Source organism: Electrona antarctica (genome assembly GCF_951216825.1).
Source record: "Electrona antarctica genome assembly, chromosome: 12".
Taxonomy (NCBI): Eukaryota; Metazoa; Chordata; class Actinopteri; order Myctophiformes; family Myctophidae; genus Electrona; species Electrona antarctica.
Genome location: NC_136793.1, coordinates 25,438,306 through 25,459,516, shown reverse-complemented (window position 1 = coordinate 25,459,516; position 21,211 = coordinate 25,438,306). Strand labels below are relative to the sequence as shown.

At 40.6% G+C, this 21,211-nt stretch overlaps 3 protein-coding genes across 6 annotated transcripts in view; 2 read left to right on the top strand and 1 right to left on the bottom strand.

Annotated features, from left to right (window-relative positions):
* Positions 1 to 3,955, bottom strand: part of oxct1a (3-oxoacid CoA transferase 1a) — a 58,256-nt gene extending 54,301 nt beyond the window's left edge. Inside the window, exon 1 of the mRNA XM_079517131.1 lies at positions 3,783 to 3,955. Coding sequence (XP_079373257.1) covers positions 3,783 to 3,887 — 105 coding nt within the window. The 5' untranslated portion in view covers positions 3,888 to 3,955. The remainder of the gene's footprint in view (positions 1 to 3,782) is intronic.
* An 873-nt stretch (positions 3,956 to 4,828) lies between these two features.
* Positions 4,829 to 14,746, top strand: rimoc1 (rab7a interacting mon1-ccz1 complex subunit 1). Its single transcript, XM_079515671.1, has 6 exons — positions 4,829 to 4,947; positions 5,686 to 5,795; positions 8,571 to 8,717; positions 10,176 to 10,307; positions 12,690 to 12,804; positions 12,974 to 14,746. Exons 1-6 carry the CDS (start codon positions 4,854 to 4,856, stop codon positions 13,207 to 13,209), a joined length of 834 nt encoding a protein of 277 aa, XP_079371797.1. The 5' UTR covers positions 4,829 to 4,853; the 3' UTR covers positions 13,210 to 14,746.
* A 203-nt stretch (positions 14,747 to 14,949) lies between these two features.
* On the top strand, positions 14,950 to 20,068 carry fbxo4 (F-box protein 4). 4 transcript variants are annotated; one of them, XM_079515669.1, is made up of 7 exons: positions 14,950 to 15,608; positions 16,375 to 16,652; positions 16,807 to 17,033; positions 18,313 to 18,388; positions 18,493 to 18,665; positions 19,234 to 19,369; positions 19,471 to 20,068. In XM_079515669.1, the coding sequence occupies exons 1-6, from the start codon at positions 15,447 to 15,449 to the stop codon at positions 19,326 to 19,328; spliced, it is 1,011 nt and encodes a 336-aa protein (XP_079371795.1). In that variant the 5' UTR covers positions 14,950 to 15,446; the 3' UTR covers positions 19,329 to 19,369; positions 19,471 to 20,068. The 4 variants fall into 4 exon arrangements, with proteins under 4 accessions (XP_079371795.1, XP_079371794.1, XP_079371793.1 ...); XM_079515668.1 differs by having other exon boundaries at positions 19,137 to 19,369; positions 19,477 to 20,068; XM_079515667.1 differs by having other exon boundaries at positions 19,137 to 19,369.
* Positions 20,069 to 21,211: the final 1,143 nt, after the last annotated feature.

Genomic DNA, 21,211 nt, shown 5'->3' with positions numbered 1-21,211 from the left:
ACATTTCAGAAAGTATTTATTTAAAGACGTTTACGCCGCGGACAAAGCCAACTCGAGTCGTGACAAATCATGACAACAAACACAATTTTTGGGGCCGAAAAAATAATTAGAAAGAAGAAAGAAACGGCAGGTTACACTTTTTTTGTTGTTTTTCTTCTTTGTAATTATTTGTTTTGTCCAAAATATTGTGTGTGTTGTCATGATTTGTCACGACTCGAGTTGGCTTCGTACGACGCTTAAAAGGTCTTTAAATAAATACTTTTCGAAATGTCTATGGGAAAAATGCATTGGGATTCATTTCCTGGTCCATGGTAAGGGGCGGGACTGCGACGCTCTATCGCCCTCATGAATAGGGATGAGACCCATAGCATGTGGTGAGCTAATTTGATTGAGTGATCATGTCTATAAGCTTATAACAATTAATACATATTCTTCAATTAACTATACAACAAATACAGTGGATCATCATATATGAAAACTATGTACAGATCAATCCATCAAATACAATATACACTTCAAAATATCACAATAAAGCAGAGATTTTTATTTTTACGGTCAGGAGGTTATGTCCTAGTGCCTGAATAGAGAAGTAAAATAGCAATGATTAGAAAAACTACATTTGATTATAACATCACATTAAGTAGGAGTTCATCATTAAGACCCCTAGGTGTCAAGGTTTGCAAAGTGTGTATCCAAAACACCTCACGCTGTCTGAGCAGAATGTCAAGGTTACCACCTCTCTTAGGGAGGCGTACTTGTTCAATCCCAATGAAACGAAAACTAGAAATGTCATGTTTCAAATCATTAAAATGGACTGCGATGGGATAATCCCGGTCATTCCTACGGATCGAAGTTTTGTGTTCACTCATTCTTTGTTTGAGTTGTCTAGAAGTTTTTCCTACGTAGGCCAGTCCACAGGGACAGTGTAGAAGGTATACAACACTAGTTGACGTACAAGTAATAGTTAACTCCTTGAAACCGTTGTTGCATGGTGACCCTTTGGTGTGGTTAGGGCTTTACACATTTAGTTACTACTATCATCATTATTCCATCTACATTGTATGAAAAACAGTAATGCACCTTTCAAAGTACAACTAACGACCCACTTTGTTTTGAAGCCCAGATTTCCCTAGGTTGTGGGTCGTGTTCAATTTACAGTACAGATATGTTAAATCTATCTATAAATGAACCATGTCTATGTACATCTGTCTGTACTTACGTCTGTACGTGTGTCGTGGGTACGGCTGTAATGCATGTAACTAGAGAACCGTTAGCCCGGTGTCGAGTCGGTCGGACCCACGGTTGTCCAGAACCACCACAAAAGGCTCTGCCCGGGCTCTGGACAGGGCCCCTGCCCATGCTCCATATGGAGCTGGCCTGTTCTGACATCTGCATAGACTCCCATATTTGGGCATGCCCATAAAAGGGACAGGGACATAATATCTGGGTGGGGCATGAATTTCCAATTTGCATCGTGCCAAGTAGGCCAGTGCCCAATTGGCAGTTCCTGACAGTTCCTGTCTTTTCCTTCCTGTCTTTTCCATGTGGGACAACCATCTGGTGGACAGTCAGTAAAGTAAAGGGTGTAAAACTGGCTGTCTACCAGGGAGGAGTTCTTATAAAGTCAACTTTAACTCCATCTGGGGCCAGGGCTTTCATTTTCAGACAGTATCCCATTCCTCACCTATTGCTTTATTCATTAACCCTTGTCATAACTAATTATGCAACAGTTAGTTCCAACCAAGTAATTTGATTGGTCTGTCATTATCTATCTTAGATACACTGTAACAAACTTTGCACCGCAAAGATGGACATTCCACAAATTACCTTTAGGTAAAATATGAATGGTAGTCAAAAAGTACAAAGGGAAGTCAAAATACTTGAAGATGTGCTCATAATATGACCAGTCCAAGTCCAGTTGTGTTGGCAGAGCGAAATAAATTATTACAAAAACAAACAAATAATAATCTGTTGTTTTCCGTTTACTTAATGAAAACTGTTGTATAAAAGCAAGATCACACTTGAGGTAGCCTCGGAAACCCAGACGTTTTATTTCCTGGAAGAGGTTGTGTTGAATATCAGTATGGCTGTGATTCAGTTGTATGGGCACGAGGCTGCTGCCCAAGAGAAACATTCACCCTGTTAGAAATATTCGTTGTTTGCAATTATTTTGGAAAGCAGAAAATGTTTAACAACCTAAAAATTATAAACATATTTCAAATTGTGAAATTCAACATGTTAACATATCCTGTAAAGGGGCCTTATGAAGAACTGTCTACTCTATCTCAGGATAACACCATTCATCATATCTTGGCTGTGTCTGATATGTTATAACCAAGATATCAGAAATATAAACTGGACTAATGTGTATTCTACTCTGGAGCTAGAGCCGTCTTTACATATTATTATTATTAACATCTTTAAGAGGACTGTATACTCTGTAGAGTGTAGACAAACATCCCCCCCTATGAAGACTGCCAAATCCAGACTGGATGCAAATTTTGCAATGCATCATAACATTAATTGAATACAAATGTAAGACCTTTTGGAGAAAAAAAATGCATTATAAACTCTATGGCTATACAAGACACATTTTCACTAGAAGAGCAGGAGATGGAAAAATGAATCATCATGCCTTTAATAAAGTTGCTCTACATATAAGCTTGCTCTTGGATGTGCTTCAATTGTTTTCAGGGCTATTTATGGGTGCGAGTCTATTCTATTCCATACACATGGCTGCAATGGAAACATTCTCACACACACACACACACACACACACACACACACACACACACACACACACACACACACACACACACACACACACACACACACACACACACACACACACACACACACACACACACACACACACACACACACACACACACACCTCTTGGGAAAAGATACAGCACAGGTCATCCAACTAACTAAAGTGCATGTTTGTGAGGTGTTGATGCAGTGAGATACAAGTCCCAAAATGCAATATATACTGCATTTAAAATAATATTTAAATGGCTATTCAAAACACATTGTTGGATTTTGCATCATATAACGTTTCAAATCTCAGGACAATCGGGAGGTCATATGTATTTTGTGGAGGTGACTTACTTACTTTATTATTTGACCAATGTTAACAGATTGGCCTGATTGGGTCAGAGGATGAACCAACAATCTCTCTGGCAGTGCAACAGATAACAAAAACAAATGTATAATGTAATATGTGGTTATAAACCTTATTTTAATTTGGACTGTACATGTCCCCCGTCTCGGTTAGCCTCGGTGGCACGGTGCTCACTACCACTGTATATGTTTCTTTTCCCTTTTTACCTCCATTATGATGAATTCCTGTTCTGTTCTTTGTCTATATAGAAGTGTCTATTTGTACGTCTCTAAATGTTTTCATGAATTGAACATGGTGGACCCTGTTGTAAACAAGTGTAATGCTTAATTGGGTCGTCCACTCACAGTTAACAGCCTTTGTATTGAGTTTGTGCTTGAAATGTACTGTAATTCTGCAAACTGTTAATACAATTTTCAATCAATCAAAAAAACTGGTCGAATTTCAATGAAGGTCCAGACTCCAGAGGAACCGAAACGTCTGTCAATTTGAATAAAAAAAGCTCATGCTGCTATGCAAGAGCAGACAGCACTGCAGTGTGCGGTATTTTTGTTCATGAAATACTTTGCTTCAGTAGTCACTGTCCCGCGCACTTTACGCACAGGTCTGCATCTGAACAAAGTGGATGTGCGAATATTTCCTTTGCAAAAATAATACTGACCTTGTTCAAGGAATGAGTAGTCGAGTTCAATTTTGGTCTGCAGGTGCCAGATAGATTTTTGAAGAACACATTTTCCACCCTCGTAAATACTTTAAAGGCCGCCATGTTTTAGAGGTGTCAGATGGCTGCTAGCCGAGAGGTTACGTGGGCCGTGGGTTTTAGGCACGAGTTGTATAGGTTGTTGTGTTGACGGGGAGGGATGATGCCGACTGAAGGGCTCACAACAGTGCAGCTAACATTAGCTGCAGCAGAGCCTGGCGGCTGACAGTCAGTCTGCAAGTGATGAGCGCGCTGTGGGCGGGGCCGGGCTGAGCGCAGGAGGCGTGACCAACAGAGTGACAGAAGGCTCGAGCTCATTAACATTTAACTGCTTCACCACGGGTGCGTGTGTGCGTGTGCGCGCGCGCCTGTACTTACTTTAATTTTACTCCCATTTATATTCAATATTTCTTTGTACATACATTGTTTTGTTTTTATTGTTTTGTTCCACTTTTCCTTTAGCAATGTAAACGTATGTTTTCTCATGCCAATAAAGATCCTTTGAATTGAGAGAGATACAAAATTAGAGTAGACACACATTCTGATGACGAGGACAAAATGTTATTTCTCTGTGGAATGTCGATTTGCGCAAATTCAATCTAGACAGGCTTTTATTGAGTAGGTTATGAATACTATACTCTTGTGCTTATTGTTATTTTAACTTGTCTCAAATAGTTCTATTTTACTATTGCCTTAAATGGCCCACATTGCAAATACATATGTTTATACTTTGTAATTGTATTAATATTCTTTGTTTGTTTGATGTATTCCAAATGTTTAAGACAACCAAATAAAATAAATAAAACACAGGCTTTTTACTTTAGTTTAATCGGTTATTTTTTTGTTGAGCGAAAGGGTCGTGCGACAAAGTAAGTATACATAACAAAATAAATATGACAAAGTATAATAAATTCGCATTTTATTCAATTTCCTCTGTTGTTCTCCGTTGTTTCTACAACACAAAAAGGAAACATAAACACACTTTGGGGCACGTGAATAATCCTAGGCTCACGTGACCAACCTTTTTTAGTCATGGCCGACGACTGCAGGCGACAGGGGTTCGAGCTGGAGAGAAGGATATTTGAGTTGGATATCAAGTGTGCCAGCCTCCGAACAGAAAAACAAGGTACAAAACACACACACAAAGATGAACGTTGTGCTCGTTCCTTTTGTGTAGCTGACAGCTTTGTCCAGTTTAATTGATCTGCTAGCTAGCTAGCGTTATCTAACTTAGCTCGATGCTACCATAGCAACAACAACTGCTCTTCTGATGAAACATTTCGTGTTTTCCAAATAAACTCTCGGCAGCCGACTGTACGGTGTGATATGAACATATTGACGTTTTAGCATGTTTTATTGCATGCCAACTTAAATGTGAGCTAACTACCTGCATTTTGACGGGTTGGCACAGTGTTAGCTTGCTAATGCTAGCTAAAGAACATGCGTGTTGCTAAATAGCGAAGTCATCTGGCTTTCTGAAATATATTGAGCCATGTGCAACTTGTCAACAAGCTACTACCTAACGTTACCTACCTCCACGATCGAGTGAGCTACCCAATGTGAACTAACGTTAGACGAATTCGTTGTCAATCCAATGTTGAGCTGTATCTCAGTTGTACTTATTTCTAGTTTAAAAACGCAAATATGCGACAATGACACATCTGTATTCAGCCTCGAAATGAAAAACATCAACTATGTATTTGTAGGTTATCTCAACTTTCATTAACCCTGTTATTTTGCATGAACAAATGGTATTCATCAGATGAACACTATAGCGTCACTGTAGTGTATCTTACAGTAACTTGACATGTTGAAAGAATTGTCATTAGAATTGTAGTTGCTAACAAATCTCTATTTTCCACAGATGATGACTATTTGCAGAATGCGTCTGCCATACTAGACAAGTTGAAAAGCTTTTACAGACAAGGAGGGGAGAGTAGCAGTCTTCCTAAACTGCTTCAGGATTACACACAGGTACTGAAGTTTGTCCAACTTTTAGATTCCCCTTGTTTCAGCCAGGCAGCAATGCATGGAGTGTTGCCAAATATCTTAATATTCAGTAGGCACAACATAATGGCAACATTGATTATTTTGAGGCTCTATATGATTTTGGAAATCAACAGGCCCATTGCTTATACTAAATTAAACTACTATGGACTGTTGCTTAAGGAAAAACATATTTCCTCCAAGTTATCATCCAACTGTTTCAGAGCCGTGGCACAAAGACTACTCTGGAAAGTATTAAGACAAATTATTGATGGTCATATATTTTCATTTTATATATTACAGGAGAAATGTTCAGCTGTTTTCCGTTTGGGTAATTACTGGATTAAAAAGCAGTGCTTTTTTCTAAATAGACCTGTTATGTTTATTGTTTACATTAGTTAAGTAAAGCTTCTTCAATAGTTTCAGACTAGTGCCAGTCCTTGTTCTGAAAATTGTATAATAATGAGGGGGGAAAATATTGGTTTGCTTTTCTAAGGTGTCTTTACTCTTTATAATGTGCCATACACACACACACACAGATGGTGGAGGCTACCATGCAAGGCCCAACCTCCTCAGTCCTCAGGAGCAGTTATGTGGAATACCACTCATTTTCAACATTGAACTATGTCATTAATTATTTCTCTGCCAGATAGCATAAATGAAGTTCCCTGTGCCACCCACCATCAGCGTTCATTTTCAGAGAAGGAGTTTGCCCGCCCCGTACACACTCAGTACACACACACTTTAGTATCATTAGCACAAGCACACACTGTTTACCTCTGGCCAGAAGCGTCGGGAGCTACGCAGTACAAAGTCACAAATGACATCCGAAATTTGTATGGCTGAAGATCCCCCATGGACAGTTCTGCTGGATTTCAACTTATGGAGATTTGAAAGTCCTGCTCGTAACCAAGGAAAACGGAGATCAGATTTAACGTCCCATAGCTGGTGGTGACGGAGGCGTTGTCATAGTAACCGGATCAATGTTAAAAGCTACCATGGTGTGTGTGTGTGTGTGTGTGTCGTGTGCCGTGTACGCGCGCGGACGGACGGACCTGGCACAGAAAGAATTAAAAATTAGAGTTGGAAATAATAAAAAAGTCCCCCCATTCTGTGTAGCCTTGAACTGGAGGTCTAGAACTTTGGGTCATGCACTGATCAGTGACATCACAATGTACTTTGCAGGCCAAATGTTGCGTTCACACTGGCAGATGAAACGATGCAAAGACGCATCACGTGTTGTGTGAGTTGATTTGGAGCAGCTACATGCATCATTGCGTCTTTGCAATGTCATGTCACTGGCTTCCATTGACAATGAATGGTAGACTGCATCGTTTCATCTGCTAGTGTGAACGCAACAATGAGTACATCTTTGTGACGTCCCTGATCACATGACCCAAAGTTCTAGACCTCCAGTTCTAGGCTAAACAGAAGTGGGGGACTTTATTATTTCCACACAACAACTCTAAGGTATATTAATGACATACCGGTACTTCAATGTTGAAAATGAGTGGTATTCCCCTTTAGGGTTTCAGTGTTTTGCTCAAGGACACTGACATGAAGCCAGGAGCTTCCGGCGATTGAACTGGGAGCCTTCTGGTTACCAAACAGCCACTCTATCTCCTGAACCACTGCCACCCCATTATTATAGCAGGTTATAAGTTAACTACTATGGAAATTAGAACCTAGTTTTTACTCAAATATTGACTGAAAAGTAGTGATCCGTTTGCTAGCCAAATGAAGCATGCAGGTTGTCAATTAAATCCAAAGGTTAAAATGATCACAGATTGATAATAATTCCTGCTATTTAATTACCGTGGCTGTTGGATACTGCTTGTGATTTGGGCTTGCAAAATCGTATTATATACAGATAACGGTTTAATGTAATTGTGGAAATTTGTTTGCATTACATGGATGCTGAATTTGTTAATAGGAATGTATTGGATAATTTCATTGAGTGGCAACGCCAGAGGTTGTTGTTGTGGTACAGTCAGTAGAAGTCACAAATGATTGATCTATTCTAAATATGATATTGCTGGACTGTTATTGGTCTATGGCCTTGAATGTACCCAGCAGGTATTGGCCACTTCAGTATATTTCAAGAGGTACTTGATCTCTTTTTGAGGACGGATGGTCGATTAATATTACATCCTAACTTGCTTCAGAATTTCCTACAATTCAATCTTAAGTGGGGAATTGGGAAGGGCTTTTGTTAACACCCTCCCGCATTATCGCCCTTATCACAACATCTTGTGTGTTGACAATCACACAAGGTAACTGAAATACCATATGTCCTGCACCTGTCTAAGGATCGAGACATCACCTACAGTAACTCCATTTTTGAGGTTTTCGAATTTTGTTTCTTCCATAAATCAATGATATTGAACACCAGTCTGTGTGTTGGTTAAAACGATATTGAAGCAATGAAATGTATTAAAGGGCTTGGGAAAAACCTTAACTCCATTGGACACTCAAACTGTCTAAAGCATCTAACTCCACCACCTCTCCCCCTCTCATGCAAGTAATTGACAATATATAAAGTCACAATAACTTTGATGAGGCAGTATTGCAAAAATATAAGGTTTTCTACATTTTCTGAAAAATGAACATTTTGTAGGTGGTTTCTTGCTGACAGCAGATATGTTTATTATGCACCCATGTGCACTGTCTGAGAGTTTGGGAAGGTTTTTGGATGGCAGGCTTTGCATGGAATTTAAAAAAAAAACGTGTTACTATTTTGGCTGTTTTCTTTGTGTGTTTTAGGTGATACTAGACATAACATTTTATGAGGAGAATAAGCTTGTGGACCAGGAGTTTCCTGAAGACTGCTCACCATTCAAAATTCAGCAGCTTTTGCAGGATCTCACTGAGCCAGAGGTGTTGGCTGGAAGATTGGCACCAGCACAGGAGGTGGGTTGTGGTAGTGGGATGGGGGTCAGTGCTCATGTGTGTCTAATTACACATGAGAAGCATGCACTTGGATTTAAACTTAGCTTAAAAAGCAGATTTATTCCCCAGCCAAACACTGATAAATCATTGTCTGTGTTTGCCAGTCACAAACCCTTTCTAAAGGTATTCATCTCTATTCCAGATATCAGTTTTGCAATTAAAATAATACAACAGTTTTCTGTTGTATTTGTATTAGAGGTGTGGGAAATAATTGATTCTATGATGCATCATGATTCAGGCATTGATGATTCTGCGACATAATGACTACTTGGTCTTGGACAATAAAGTTGTGAAGATACAATTACTTCAGTGAGCGACACTGTTGTACGACGAGGCTTCAGAGATTGTTTTGTGTAATTAATTGCACAATTAAGGGCCTTGCAAAAGGGGAGCGATAAAACGCGCCTATAGTTCATTTTCAATGAGACCTGCGATTTTGCTCGGAGAAGTCGCGGTGCGACAACGCAAGTGTATTTAGTGAGCGCAGTCCCGTGAATTTGTTGCGCACGTGCACACGCCCGCGACTCACCAGACCTGGATTCTGTTTAGCTTTTTTTTTTACGCTTGCGTTGTTGCGCCATCTTCTACAGACCTGGAGGAGACCTGTGTTGTTCCAGGCAACAACGCCTGCGTTCCTCGCTTCACGTTTTCAAGGCCCTTAAGTCACATAATAATCACATTTGTTATTAGTGCAAACCAGAGGCGTATCTACAATAAGGCGAGGGCAGGCGTCCGCCTGTCCAAATCCATTTCTGGGACAAAAACAAGACCTGAGAACTATTAATGGACAGCTGATTGGCCGTTGCGGTAGAGTGCGACCCTCAATCACCCATTGGAATGTAAATGCGTGCCTTTCAGCCTTTGTATCCTAATCGTCTGGCAGGTATATCTCTTTGAAAACCTTTAGTGCTACGATTGTGCCCGGGGAGACGACAATTAAAACATCTTGTCTGCCCAAAACGTAATTCCTGGATACGCCACTGGTGCAAACTTGAATGAAGAACTGAAAAGAAGTGCATTGTGTTGTATACGGAGAAGGATGCGTCCGAAAATTAGTGAAATGTGTGGCAAATCTGAAAAAAATGCTTACCACTAGCTTTCTTCACAAATGTGTTCATAAAGGTGTCTATATATGCTTTAAGTAGCATGTGACGTGTCAAACTAGGGGGTTTTCATGATGCTGAATCCATTGCAAGCATTATTTTTGCACAAACACTCCTTGGGCTAAATAGCCGTCATCACATTTGTGATTTAGAGTGTTTTTTGTGCTAAACTAGTACTCACTTGTACACTCTGGCTACTCTATATAGCTGTCTCTGCTGGATAATCATCTTTTTTGTTATAGAGTTTAAGTTGACCCACATTTAATGCAATCATCACTTTCTCACATAGTTGTCCTTGTCCTTTGATCTATGGCAGGTGCAGTCTGTGTTGGGCCTTGAGCTATTAGAATGTCTGTACTGGAGACGTGGAGCTCTACTGTACATGTACTGCCACACACTTCACCAACGTAAGCAATGGATCAAGAAGAACAAGGACACATTCCTTAAGGTAACACACCATTCTTGTATCATAGAGGGTACAGGTAGCTTACTAATGATCATGATGGAAACATACAGTTGCATGGATCCCGTTTATATTTTATGAAAATGGTAGTGATTGGTCAGAAGTGGCCAGTCGTGAAGGTAGATGGCCATATAGTACATACCACATAATGGCAACGTTCCCATTTCATTTCCGGGCAGAGACCTGTGTGCCACATGGTTCCTTCCTCTACCCTAGAATTACTGTCTGTCTACACCAGCAGGGTTGTCCATTAAACTGCAGGCCCATAGGCCACATACCGGTATGCAAAAGGGTCTAATCCGGCCCGATGGATGATTTTGAGGGGAGAAAAAAAACAACCATTTATTTATGTAGCCACTCTGATGTTGCCCAGGCTGCTCATGACAAGAACGCAGGAGACCACAGAGCAAAAAAGTTGCGCTAGCTTGAAGCGGCGCTGAAAACACAGATCCTGTTCAGACTTGAGTTGTTTGGGACATCATTGTGATCAGTCTTTCTCAATAATAAATATTAGTAAATATAACATCCAAATGACATTAAGAAAATAATAATCAGATCACTGATGTTGAACAGGTTCGTTGGTATTGCCAAGAGTTCAGGTGCCACTGTGCCAGTAAAAATGACACTTATGTTTATGCAACTGGATTCTGCCAAGTTCCTGACATGTATTTATTTGAGTGCTGAACTCCGTTTCTAATGAAGAAGAAATTAAATTAAATTAAAATTAAAAAGGGTTTGAAGAAAGTTATAGCAACAGACCAGGGACAGTATTACATTGCATTGTAATGTCTGCCAATGTTGGATTTCAAAAAAAGTATAATTATTTTAGCCTGGTTTCCAGCCATATTCACTGCGTTCCGTGAATTTGTTTTGTCACTCCGCTACTCAGTCTGGTCAGCCTCCTGTTTGATTTGTATTTCATAACGTCACCTGTTATGTAGCGACGTTGTTGCTGATACGTCATCAGCCACCGCCACTCTGTCCATGCTTTTCTCACTGTTGAAAAAATGTGTGCCAGTTCAAGACTGAGACCTATGGTAAAAAGTAAATTCTAGTTTTATTCAGTAGTCCACTATGTCAGATTCAGTTGTACAAAAAAACTGCCAGATTCAGTAGTACAAAAAAACTGCCAGCTGTGTGGGGCGAGTGGTGAATGATCAGGGGAGGGGACGTTAACAGGCCAACAGCAGTAGCTGGACATTGATATGATGTCAAACTAGTGTTTTGAATCCAACCAGACCAATCGGAAGCCTCGGGTCGATTTCTCAGTTTTGGCATGTCCCGCCTACCTTGTAGATACGAGACTTTCCAGACTGAGTAGCGAAGTGACAAAACAAATCACGGAACACTGCGAATCAGGCTGGAAATTAGGCTATCATTCTTTCATCTCATCACAAATTTAATGGAGCCTACAACTGTAATACCCATCATAAATGTAATCTTCATAATAAATTAAATTAAATGAGACAGTAGATATAGCAGAGAAGACTGCTGCTGCATTCACACTGGCAGATACAAAGTCTACGATTCATTTTTCCATGGATGCCAGCAACATGAAGATACAAAGCGATGCCCAACATTTGTAACTGGCTTCAACTGCAGCTACAAAAATACCAAATGTGTAACCATTTCAACTCGCCTTCTCGCCCGCTTGTAATAATTTCCGTCCGCTAGTTCTATATTCTTTTTAACCCCAGGCTTTATTTTCCTATATATTGTTGTTGCTTGCGTGTACTTAATGTCACAGCGTTGCGGTTGTAGTGTTGATCAACACCCATGATCAACACTACAACCGCAACACTGTTGCACACTGCATCGCTTTGTAGTTTTGTTTATCTTCTGTAGCTGCCAGTGTGAATGCAGCTTGGTTCTACTAAGATAAAGGTCTTATCTTAGCATGAGATGGCAAGGTAAAAAATTATAGGCAGTGATAGCTGTGGGAGTAGGTATGTTTGCATTCATGCATTCGTTTGCACATACTCAAAGGGTAAATTGTTGATCCACCGTTGGCCATGCCCAAACCATAAGGGCGCAGGCACACTGTCACGTCAAAAAACGCCTAGAGCAGGCATCTCTTCCGTGTTTTTAAACAGCTGGTGGATAGAAATTACACTTCAACTTGTAGTGTCGGCCAAAAAACTGAAACGCTTTGCCAACGCTACAAGTTGAAGCTGCACGCGACTGTCATTTCCATCCACCAGCTGTTTAAAAACAGGAAGAGACACCTGCTCTAGGCGTTTTCTTGCCGCCTCTTGACACGTATATGTGCTTGCGCCCTAACAATGTAAAATACTCTGCTACCATTTCCTCTACGGCTCACCAGTGTATTCACCACCATATTGGTCTTCTCTGGTTCTGTTGGCACAGTGTATTCAGGAGGGTGTGCGTTACCTGATGCGAATGCTACAGGTGAGGAATTCTGTGAAACTTAATGATGGAGTTGTGCTCCATGATACTGCTACAGCCAACTTCCTCTCTGAAGGTAAGAAAAAAAAAAGTCAGATCTCTCTCACACATGGTGTACCAATCTTGACAAAAGTTTAATGATCAAAGCAAGAAAGATGAATTTACATTCAGAAGCAAACTGTAGTACTTCTTATACAAAGTACGGTAGTCATTGGATTTTCATCCCTGCATACTTTTTCAACCAGGCATCTTCTCGGACACCCACCTGTTGACAATGATGTACATCGGTGAGATGTGCTTCTGGGCAGTTAAGTATGAGGACTGCAGCGTTGACACAATGGAGCGCAAAGAAGACCGCCTCCAGTTCCGGGACATTGGAACACAGATCCTCAACAAATACGTGCTGGCCTGCGAGGGTCCTCTTCAGGGCCAGGGTTGGAACACAGAGAATGCCAAGGAAATCCTTAGTATCTTACAGTGAACTGAGCTGCTTCTGTGTTGAAGTTGCCCTCAGGCACAGATCTGAGATCAGTATTTAATTATATCACCCCTAAATAAAATCATCACCCTTTTGGTTAGGGGTGTGGTATGATGGTGGGGCAAAGCAGACAGGTGGGAAGGGGTGGGGTGTAGTCCTTGGATCAGTGTCTATAGGCAACCTCATCCTTTGCCAGCTCTGGCCAAAGGTGGGAGAATGGGAGGCTACACAGTAAAATTGTCCGTGTTCATTTAACTCTTGAGTGTCCAAATGAACCTGTATGGGTCAATTTGGCAAAAAAAATGTAATTCAGAATTTAGCAATACATTATGCTTTTGTTATAGCACTTACTAAGTGTGCATACCAAACTGACAACAAATGAACAATATAATAATAAATAACTAGAAATAGCTTGAATAAAATAAAGAAAATACAGTATACCGTGCAAAATATTAAACTTTGGCAGTCACATTTTTAATTCTTAGTTAAACTATTATCTAATTATTATGGTAAAAGGACCTATTGGTGGGCCATGGAGCTCAGCTGCAGTTTCTGTTAAAGGTTTTTGGCCAGTAACGGGCTGTGCCTATATATGATCCAGGAAGAGAGCTCTAGGCCCAGCTGACAACCAGAACTTCATAGAAGCAATGGGCAGCAATAAGGTAATTAAGAATGATGCCCTCAATCTCCTCCAGCAAGAGCAGCACTACTGCATCCAGAGAGTATGTAGGAATCTCTCGTCTGCTTCTGGGATGCGAGGGCCCAGAAAGCTTTCACCTGCACCATGCCCCTCTTACTATACAATATGTGAAGATCTTTGGGTACTTTGGTAGATCTTTTGGTAGTTCTAGTTTCTTGTTGATCGGAATCGGGAACCCAATGGAGTCCATTTGGTTTCACTTGGACACTCAAGAGATAAATTAACACATGGTTTTGCAGTGTAGAGAGTGTAAGTTATATGGTGTAAAGTTGTTGGGGAGGTAAAGGAGGAATCTTATTGAATATTTTTCTCCCTATCCTCCCCCTGAAAAGCACTTATCTTCCAGATTCCAGACTGTTGGTTTGGGCATGTCTTTTGCTCTGAGAATGTGGTAGAATTACATTAATATTAATATAAAAAAAGATTATTAAGAAAATAACATTTAAAAAACAAAACAAAAAACGATTGTTTAAAGTTTAACGATAATCCAGCTGGGAATGAGAGATTGCACAGCATTTGTTTTTTTAATTTATTTTTATTTGCTTTTTGCCTTTGTTGTTTTTTGTTAATATTTTTTTTTTATTAATTGCATTTATATATTACAAAAAGGTAAAGGAGATGATCACAAAAAGTGTTGATTGAGACTGAAGTATTCAAGACCTTTTTCAAGTATGTACAGTTTTATTCTTAATATCAGCTTTGTAATATGCCACTTGTTTTCCCTCATCTATTGTAAGTTCCATTTTCTGCAACTCTGATAACTTTGATAGTATGCCTATAAATGGAGAATCTGTGTTGGTGGTCTTTTGAGGAAGAAAAAAAATATTGTTTTTTTTATGTCTTCATTGAAAATAAATAGGCGCGTTGGTTAATGGCAAAATCATTGTCTAAATCATGGCCTGTACTACTGTGTATATATATTAGATGGTATCCACGATAGCCCAGTGGTTTTCAACCAGTGGTCCCGGGACCACCAGTGGTCCTTGAGGGGGTTCCAGGTGGTCCCCAGCTAAATGATGGAGAGCTGGTAACCAAATGGACCCTAATAGATCTTTAACTCTTGAGAGCATAAAATGAAACACTCAAGAGTTAAATTATTGTTAAACATCTGCATTACTTAATTTACAAGAAGTCGACGCAATTAGAAATTGTAGAAGAATTATTATTTTGATCACATCAATACAGCATGTAATTGTGGACACATTCCGACGACAACAACATTTTCAACGTTTTGGGACAGAGGCTAATTCTCATCAAATGGTGGTCCGTGGCTCAAATAAATGAATAATGGAACTTGATATGACAAAGGTTGAAAACCACTGCTCTAGCCTGAATATGCCCCATCTTCTGTCTATAACTACAATATCCAGAATGCACCACAAACTCCCAACAAGGAAGTGTCACCGAAACGTAATATTTGATGCCATCATAGGGTTGACACTTGGCACACATTTCACAATGTTTTTACAATCGTTCTCTTAAAGCTTAAGTGGTATTCAGAGTGACAGTCGAAAAGGACACCTTTCAACACCGTCACCACATGGAGGGGAATACTCGGCAGTTTAGTGAATATGCTGTGATTCGCAGTCTCAGGCGATTCAGAGACAAATACTTTTCAAGTGCAGGTAAACTCGAAGATGATCTGACAACTGTCGCCGACACAGACGCGGAGGATATGCCATGTTTTCTGGACGTCTTGCCGGTGAGAGTCTGAGAGAGTCGACTATTAGTATTAACACTTATTCGAAACGGGTGGAGCTTCAAAGGAAAATACCCCTTACCCACCCTTTATGCCCGTGTGAACGCACCATATATCTAAATCCCGGAGCCGGAGCGGTTGCGCAAAGACCCGCCCGGCAGCGAAAACCGTGCTACCGGGCACTGTTAAACTGTGTTTTGTTGTTGTTGAATTACCCATGACAAAGTTGTAAAAGTCAATAGTATGTATATCCATAAAATAAGCAAGCAGCACGCTAGCAGACAATACACTAGTTCTGTCTTTCAATCTTTTTATTATTATGATTATTATATTTTCACAATCTGATACACAGATACGCCGGATACAAGACAACCCTTTTCTCTCCCTTACACTTTTCTTTTACTCTCGCTCCCCCTACTGTTAGGCATAGGAACGGTAAGCAGCAAAGACCAAATATATAACAGGAACTTTTCAACAGCGCCAAAGGATCGAGACGGTCATCGGTCATCCCTATACTCGTAATGATATCATGCCTGTTACTCAGTCTTGTATCAACTTGGCTACTGTTGGGAGTGACATGCCAAATTGCCAATAAAGCTCAATTGAATTGACATCAGAATGTAGTCTCTGAATATAAAATATGGTAATTAAATCAGTCACGCATAATTCTGAAATTGAATAGGCAAATTTGACAGAACTATGAAACACAGACCACCACCTATGCTCCAGCCTCCATTAGGGTTAATCTATTCTAACCACTTGTCTGTAGGTGAATGTACAGTTCCTGATCATGACACTCCTGTCTCCTCCGGATATCTGTCGCCTTGGCGCCACCAGCTGCTACTGGAGGGATGTGGTCAGAGACCCATTATTGTGGCGCTACTTCCTGCAGAGAGACATGCCGCAGTGGTCCTCCATTGATCACATGTCCATGCCTCAACTACAGTACTTGGCTGGCCCACTGTGTAGTGAGAATGACAAAATATACTTGGATGAAGTAGAGGATGGTGACCAAGGAAAGGAACCCAAACATGACTATATGGCAGAGTGAGTCCAGATCCACCCATTGTGATTCCATATTGACCTCCCAATGCTTAAATATATGCTCATGGGTGAGTTTATATCTGTTGTGGCTGCTTGTTACATTGTCCATTCTCATCAGTGACATACAAGTTGAGTCTCTGTCATTGTGTTGACACAGGTACTTGAAAGTCTGCCCAGCCCACAGGCAAAGATGGCGTCCCTTGCGTCCGCCATACGAGGCGGTGGCATCATTCCTTCAGTCTCTGGTACTGTCATCTGAGCCACGCTATGCCATGTTTGGCCCTGGCATGGAGCAGCTGGATGTCTCTTTGGTAACCAGGCTAATGCATAGCCCGGACATACTCCCTGTAGCTGTAGCAGGCATACCCCCGCGGCAGATAAATGGTGAGATGAAGCTTTAGCATCATGCATGTGTTATCTAGATCCTCCGATACCAGTCGGTATCAGGCCCAATACTCTGACCCGGTACCAAAACATTCAATTGATTGCTGTGGTGTGAGCAAAACGGCATGCCAAGTGAACTAAAAACAGCGCTCATTACCATCCATTCCCCTTTTGAAAGTACTGTTGTAAATATATTTAATTAATGTGTAGCCTATTGTATTGATGAATGTATATGACAACACAAAATGCACCAAATACTAATAATAGGAGGCTATACTCCTATTATTGCCAGGCATACACCCAAATACACATATTACATTTACATTTAAATTATTTTTTCATTTAGAAATCAAATTAGCCTTTTTAAAAAAAGGTTAATTTTGAACATTACATTGAACAATGAAATTAAAGTGTAGAAAAGAGGGCTAAAATAAGTTGTTGCTCAACAAAAACAAAAAGTACTCGTATCGGTGAGTACTAAAAATGAAGTACTTGTATTTTTACTCAGTCAGAAAAAAATGGTATCAGAGCATCTCTAGTGTTATCTCCACCAGGATCTTGACTGTCAACTTGTGTAAACGTAATATCAATGACATTACAGAGCTAACTTGCTCTCAAGAAGCAAGTGGAGGTGGGGCTGTACAAATTTGTTAAACGTTAATTAATTCAAACAATTGAATGTGTATGAGAGAGAGGGAGGAAAACAGTAGAGGCCATGACATGTACAACTGGTAAATCATCATGTGCTACTTGCATGGTAGAACCTTCACTGCATACATTACTATTATCATTAGGGGTCTCCTGGTGGAGAATGGCACTCTACTGACTGAGCATACTGTCCTAGTTCTGAGATCAATTTTATCTTGAGGACTGACCAAGGGACTATTCAACTTTATTTGTCTCTTCTCCTATTATTGGTTATAAAGTCACAACTGACCCTGGATTGATGCTTTTGAAACCTATTAAACCATGAACTAAGTCTTTAGTATTATGCACCAGACCTTTCAATATGACAAATTGAGAGCTGATAGGCCCTATATTTTCTGATTGCATGTTTTTTGTCCACTACTATAACCATTCATTCTAAACTAATTCTAAATATTACTTTTGTACTATATTATTGCTTGTTAGAGGCCTTAATCCAGTGCTGTTGTTTCCAGAAAGTCTATTGTCATTTTAGTTATCCTCCAGTAGGTGGCTGTCTTGTCTCATAACAAGTGCCACTCTCAAACCTTTTTTCAGTCAATAACCACACCAACCAAACTCAACTTTGTTCTAGGAATTGGTTCTGGGATCAGTTTCATGTACAATAACCAATACAAATTCAATATTCTGACTCTCTACTCGACTAATAGGTAAGTATGTATTAGTTTAAGTTGTATTACAATATGTAATCTAATTCATCATCCATTTATACATTTCACCTTATTTAACCTGTTGTTTGTGTTTGTGTTGGCAGAGCAGAGAGGGAAAGGGCCAGAGTGGAACAGCGAAATCTCAGCAGTAAACTTTTCACTTTCGGGGGAATGGACCAGTCAGGCTACCCAGTCTTCAGCCCCACACCTCAGGTCCAGGAAGTGTGTCAGGCAGTGGATGGCTTCATCTATGTAGCCAATGCAGAGCCAGGCAGAGGTGAGATGAGGCACCAGTACCACTACAACTAACATGGATGATAGTGATTCTTTATCCGGATCACCATTAGCTTCCACAAAGGTCGCTAATCTTCCTGGGGTCCACACAAAATGTATACAATAAAAACGGATCATTTAAATTTAAAACAGACAAGATCAGAAGGCGCTCTGCATTTAACCGAGACAACGACCAATAGTAACAAATACAGTGATACAGGGTACCAATTCTGGTGATTGCTGCTGCACATTTAAAACTTTCAATCTTGTGTCCTTTTTTGAGGACAAATCATTGGTCAGTAAAATAACTGATGTACAACGGCATATGACAAAGTATAAAAAAGGACTTTAAACAACCAAGACCCTATTGTGGGCATGTCATAGGTGAAAATATCAGATTTTTGGTGTAGACGGCAAAAAAGATACATTTTAATTAATTAGAGAACATCTGCTTACCTTGCTATGTCATTACTAGGTGAGGGGGAGTTGGAGGGAGCTCAGATCCAGGCTATGTTGAGTCCAGCCTGGGGCTTGAGCTCCAGACCTCTCCTGGTTCTCTCCTGTGTCTCCAGAGTGGAAAGAGACACAGTTATGGCCACAAGCCTGGCATCCAGTAGCACTAGCACAGGACCAAGAGCCAGCTGGAGAACACCTTGTGTGGAAGTAGCACACAGGCTTGGACTTCCCCAACTGCCTAACCCCTGGATGGTAAAGTATTGCCTGTGCATATAATATTCATAATTTCATATGCACTCCGTGCTGCGTTTATATGCTCTCCCTGTCTTTGTGTGTTGCTGTCACTGCGTCAGGTGCAGGACATTGTAGCAGAATCCTTGTCTGGACTTCTGGATGGAGTTTCATGGTTGCTGAAGTGCTCTGGAGTCAGACTACAACAGCAGCTAGCCGACTAATCCCAATTGCTGCCAGAGGACATGAAACAATTGACCCCTTGTGTCATTACACAGGATACCTGTTCTACACCACTTCATGGCTGGTTCATGTAATCCGTTTCTCAATTGGATCCTTGCCTTTTATACAACTGTCTGACACACCTCTGGGTAGGCCACCCAACCTGGCAAAGACCTGCACTCAGAGGAGCTCCCTTTTCTATTCTTAACCCATTCTGGGCGGGAATCCCTTTTGGTGTTCTAACCCTTCTGGACGGGAACCCCTCTTGGGGTTCTGTACAGTATTCAAAAATGTAAATATTTTGATGCTGCTATCTAAATATTTGAAGTTTTTCAGAAAATCTATGTCAGGATTTAGAAGCGTTTTTAGAATAGGCCTCAGTCCAAAACTGAGAAACCTGATACAGGCTCACTACCCACATAAATGTATGAAATGAAGATATACTGTACCATGTGCTTTTTTAATGAAAGGTTATGAAATGAAGATATACTGTACATGTGCTTTTTTTAATGAAAGGTACACTTCTTTACAGTGTTGTATAACTGCTGCTCTTTTCACAAGCGCACACAAACTAAAATAATGAGGACAACGCAAGGCATTTCCTCTATCCAGAGTTGAGTGGTAAGCCAGATTCTGCTGCCACAACAGAGTGAGTCTCTACAGGCTGCAACTCCACTCAGGCCTGTTTTGAACAAAATGCTGCAAATTACTGAACGCACGCAGCATCCGATTGCGGTGAAACTTTGCATGCACATAAGCAGCACGGAATGTGATGTTCATGTATGATGATGATGATAAGAGTGCCCCTCACTTCACACAGGTGTGATTTTTTTATAATCCTAAAATATTTGTCAAACATCATGCAAATTGGTACACATTATCTCTATAGTCAAGTGATCAAGATGGATCTGTCAGATTTGTCAGATTCCATCCTGATTGGCCAATTCCAAACATTGCTGGCCCACAATAACCTGTACCTGACCTGACGACCCGTGCTCCAAGGAGCACTTTTTCTAGTTTCGAGTTTCCTTTCCTCTGAGGTCAGCACTGGTACAGTACATAATCCTCTGCCCACAATTGTCTTAATCCCGGAGGAGAGTTCTCTGCTTTGGCACTAGTACTCTGGTCTGAAAGAATGGAGACGACCTTTCATATTCGAAATTGTATGACTAATTATAATGGATGTAATGTAGACCGTATTAATCCTGAGGGGGATTCAGTTTCAGCTTCACCCAACTGGGGGGGTAGTGGGTAAAGTGTCTGGCTCATGGACAGTTCGACACATCGAGGGCCAGGCATTGGACCTGGAACCTTCTGTTTCCCAGGTGAGTATAGATCTCTGTCTCTGACCCTTTTATGCCCATGTATGGAGATCCCTGATCCATGTCAGACACGTCGCCGGCAACGTCATAGACTGGCCTATATAACCCTAGGGGAATGTGTTGCCAGCCGCCATCATTCCCAATGGGCATCGGCCTAGTAATTTATATATAAACTAAGTGCGGTGAGAATAAAAACATGAGAATCAAACTAACATATTTTTGAGGGGTCCTAGCCCCTCCTATATTCAGCTATAGTGTAGATTTTCGTCCTAACACAAACATTAAATGCCATTTGACAATGAATGGAGAATTTACTTCA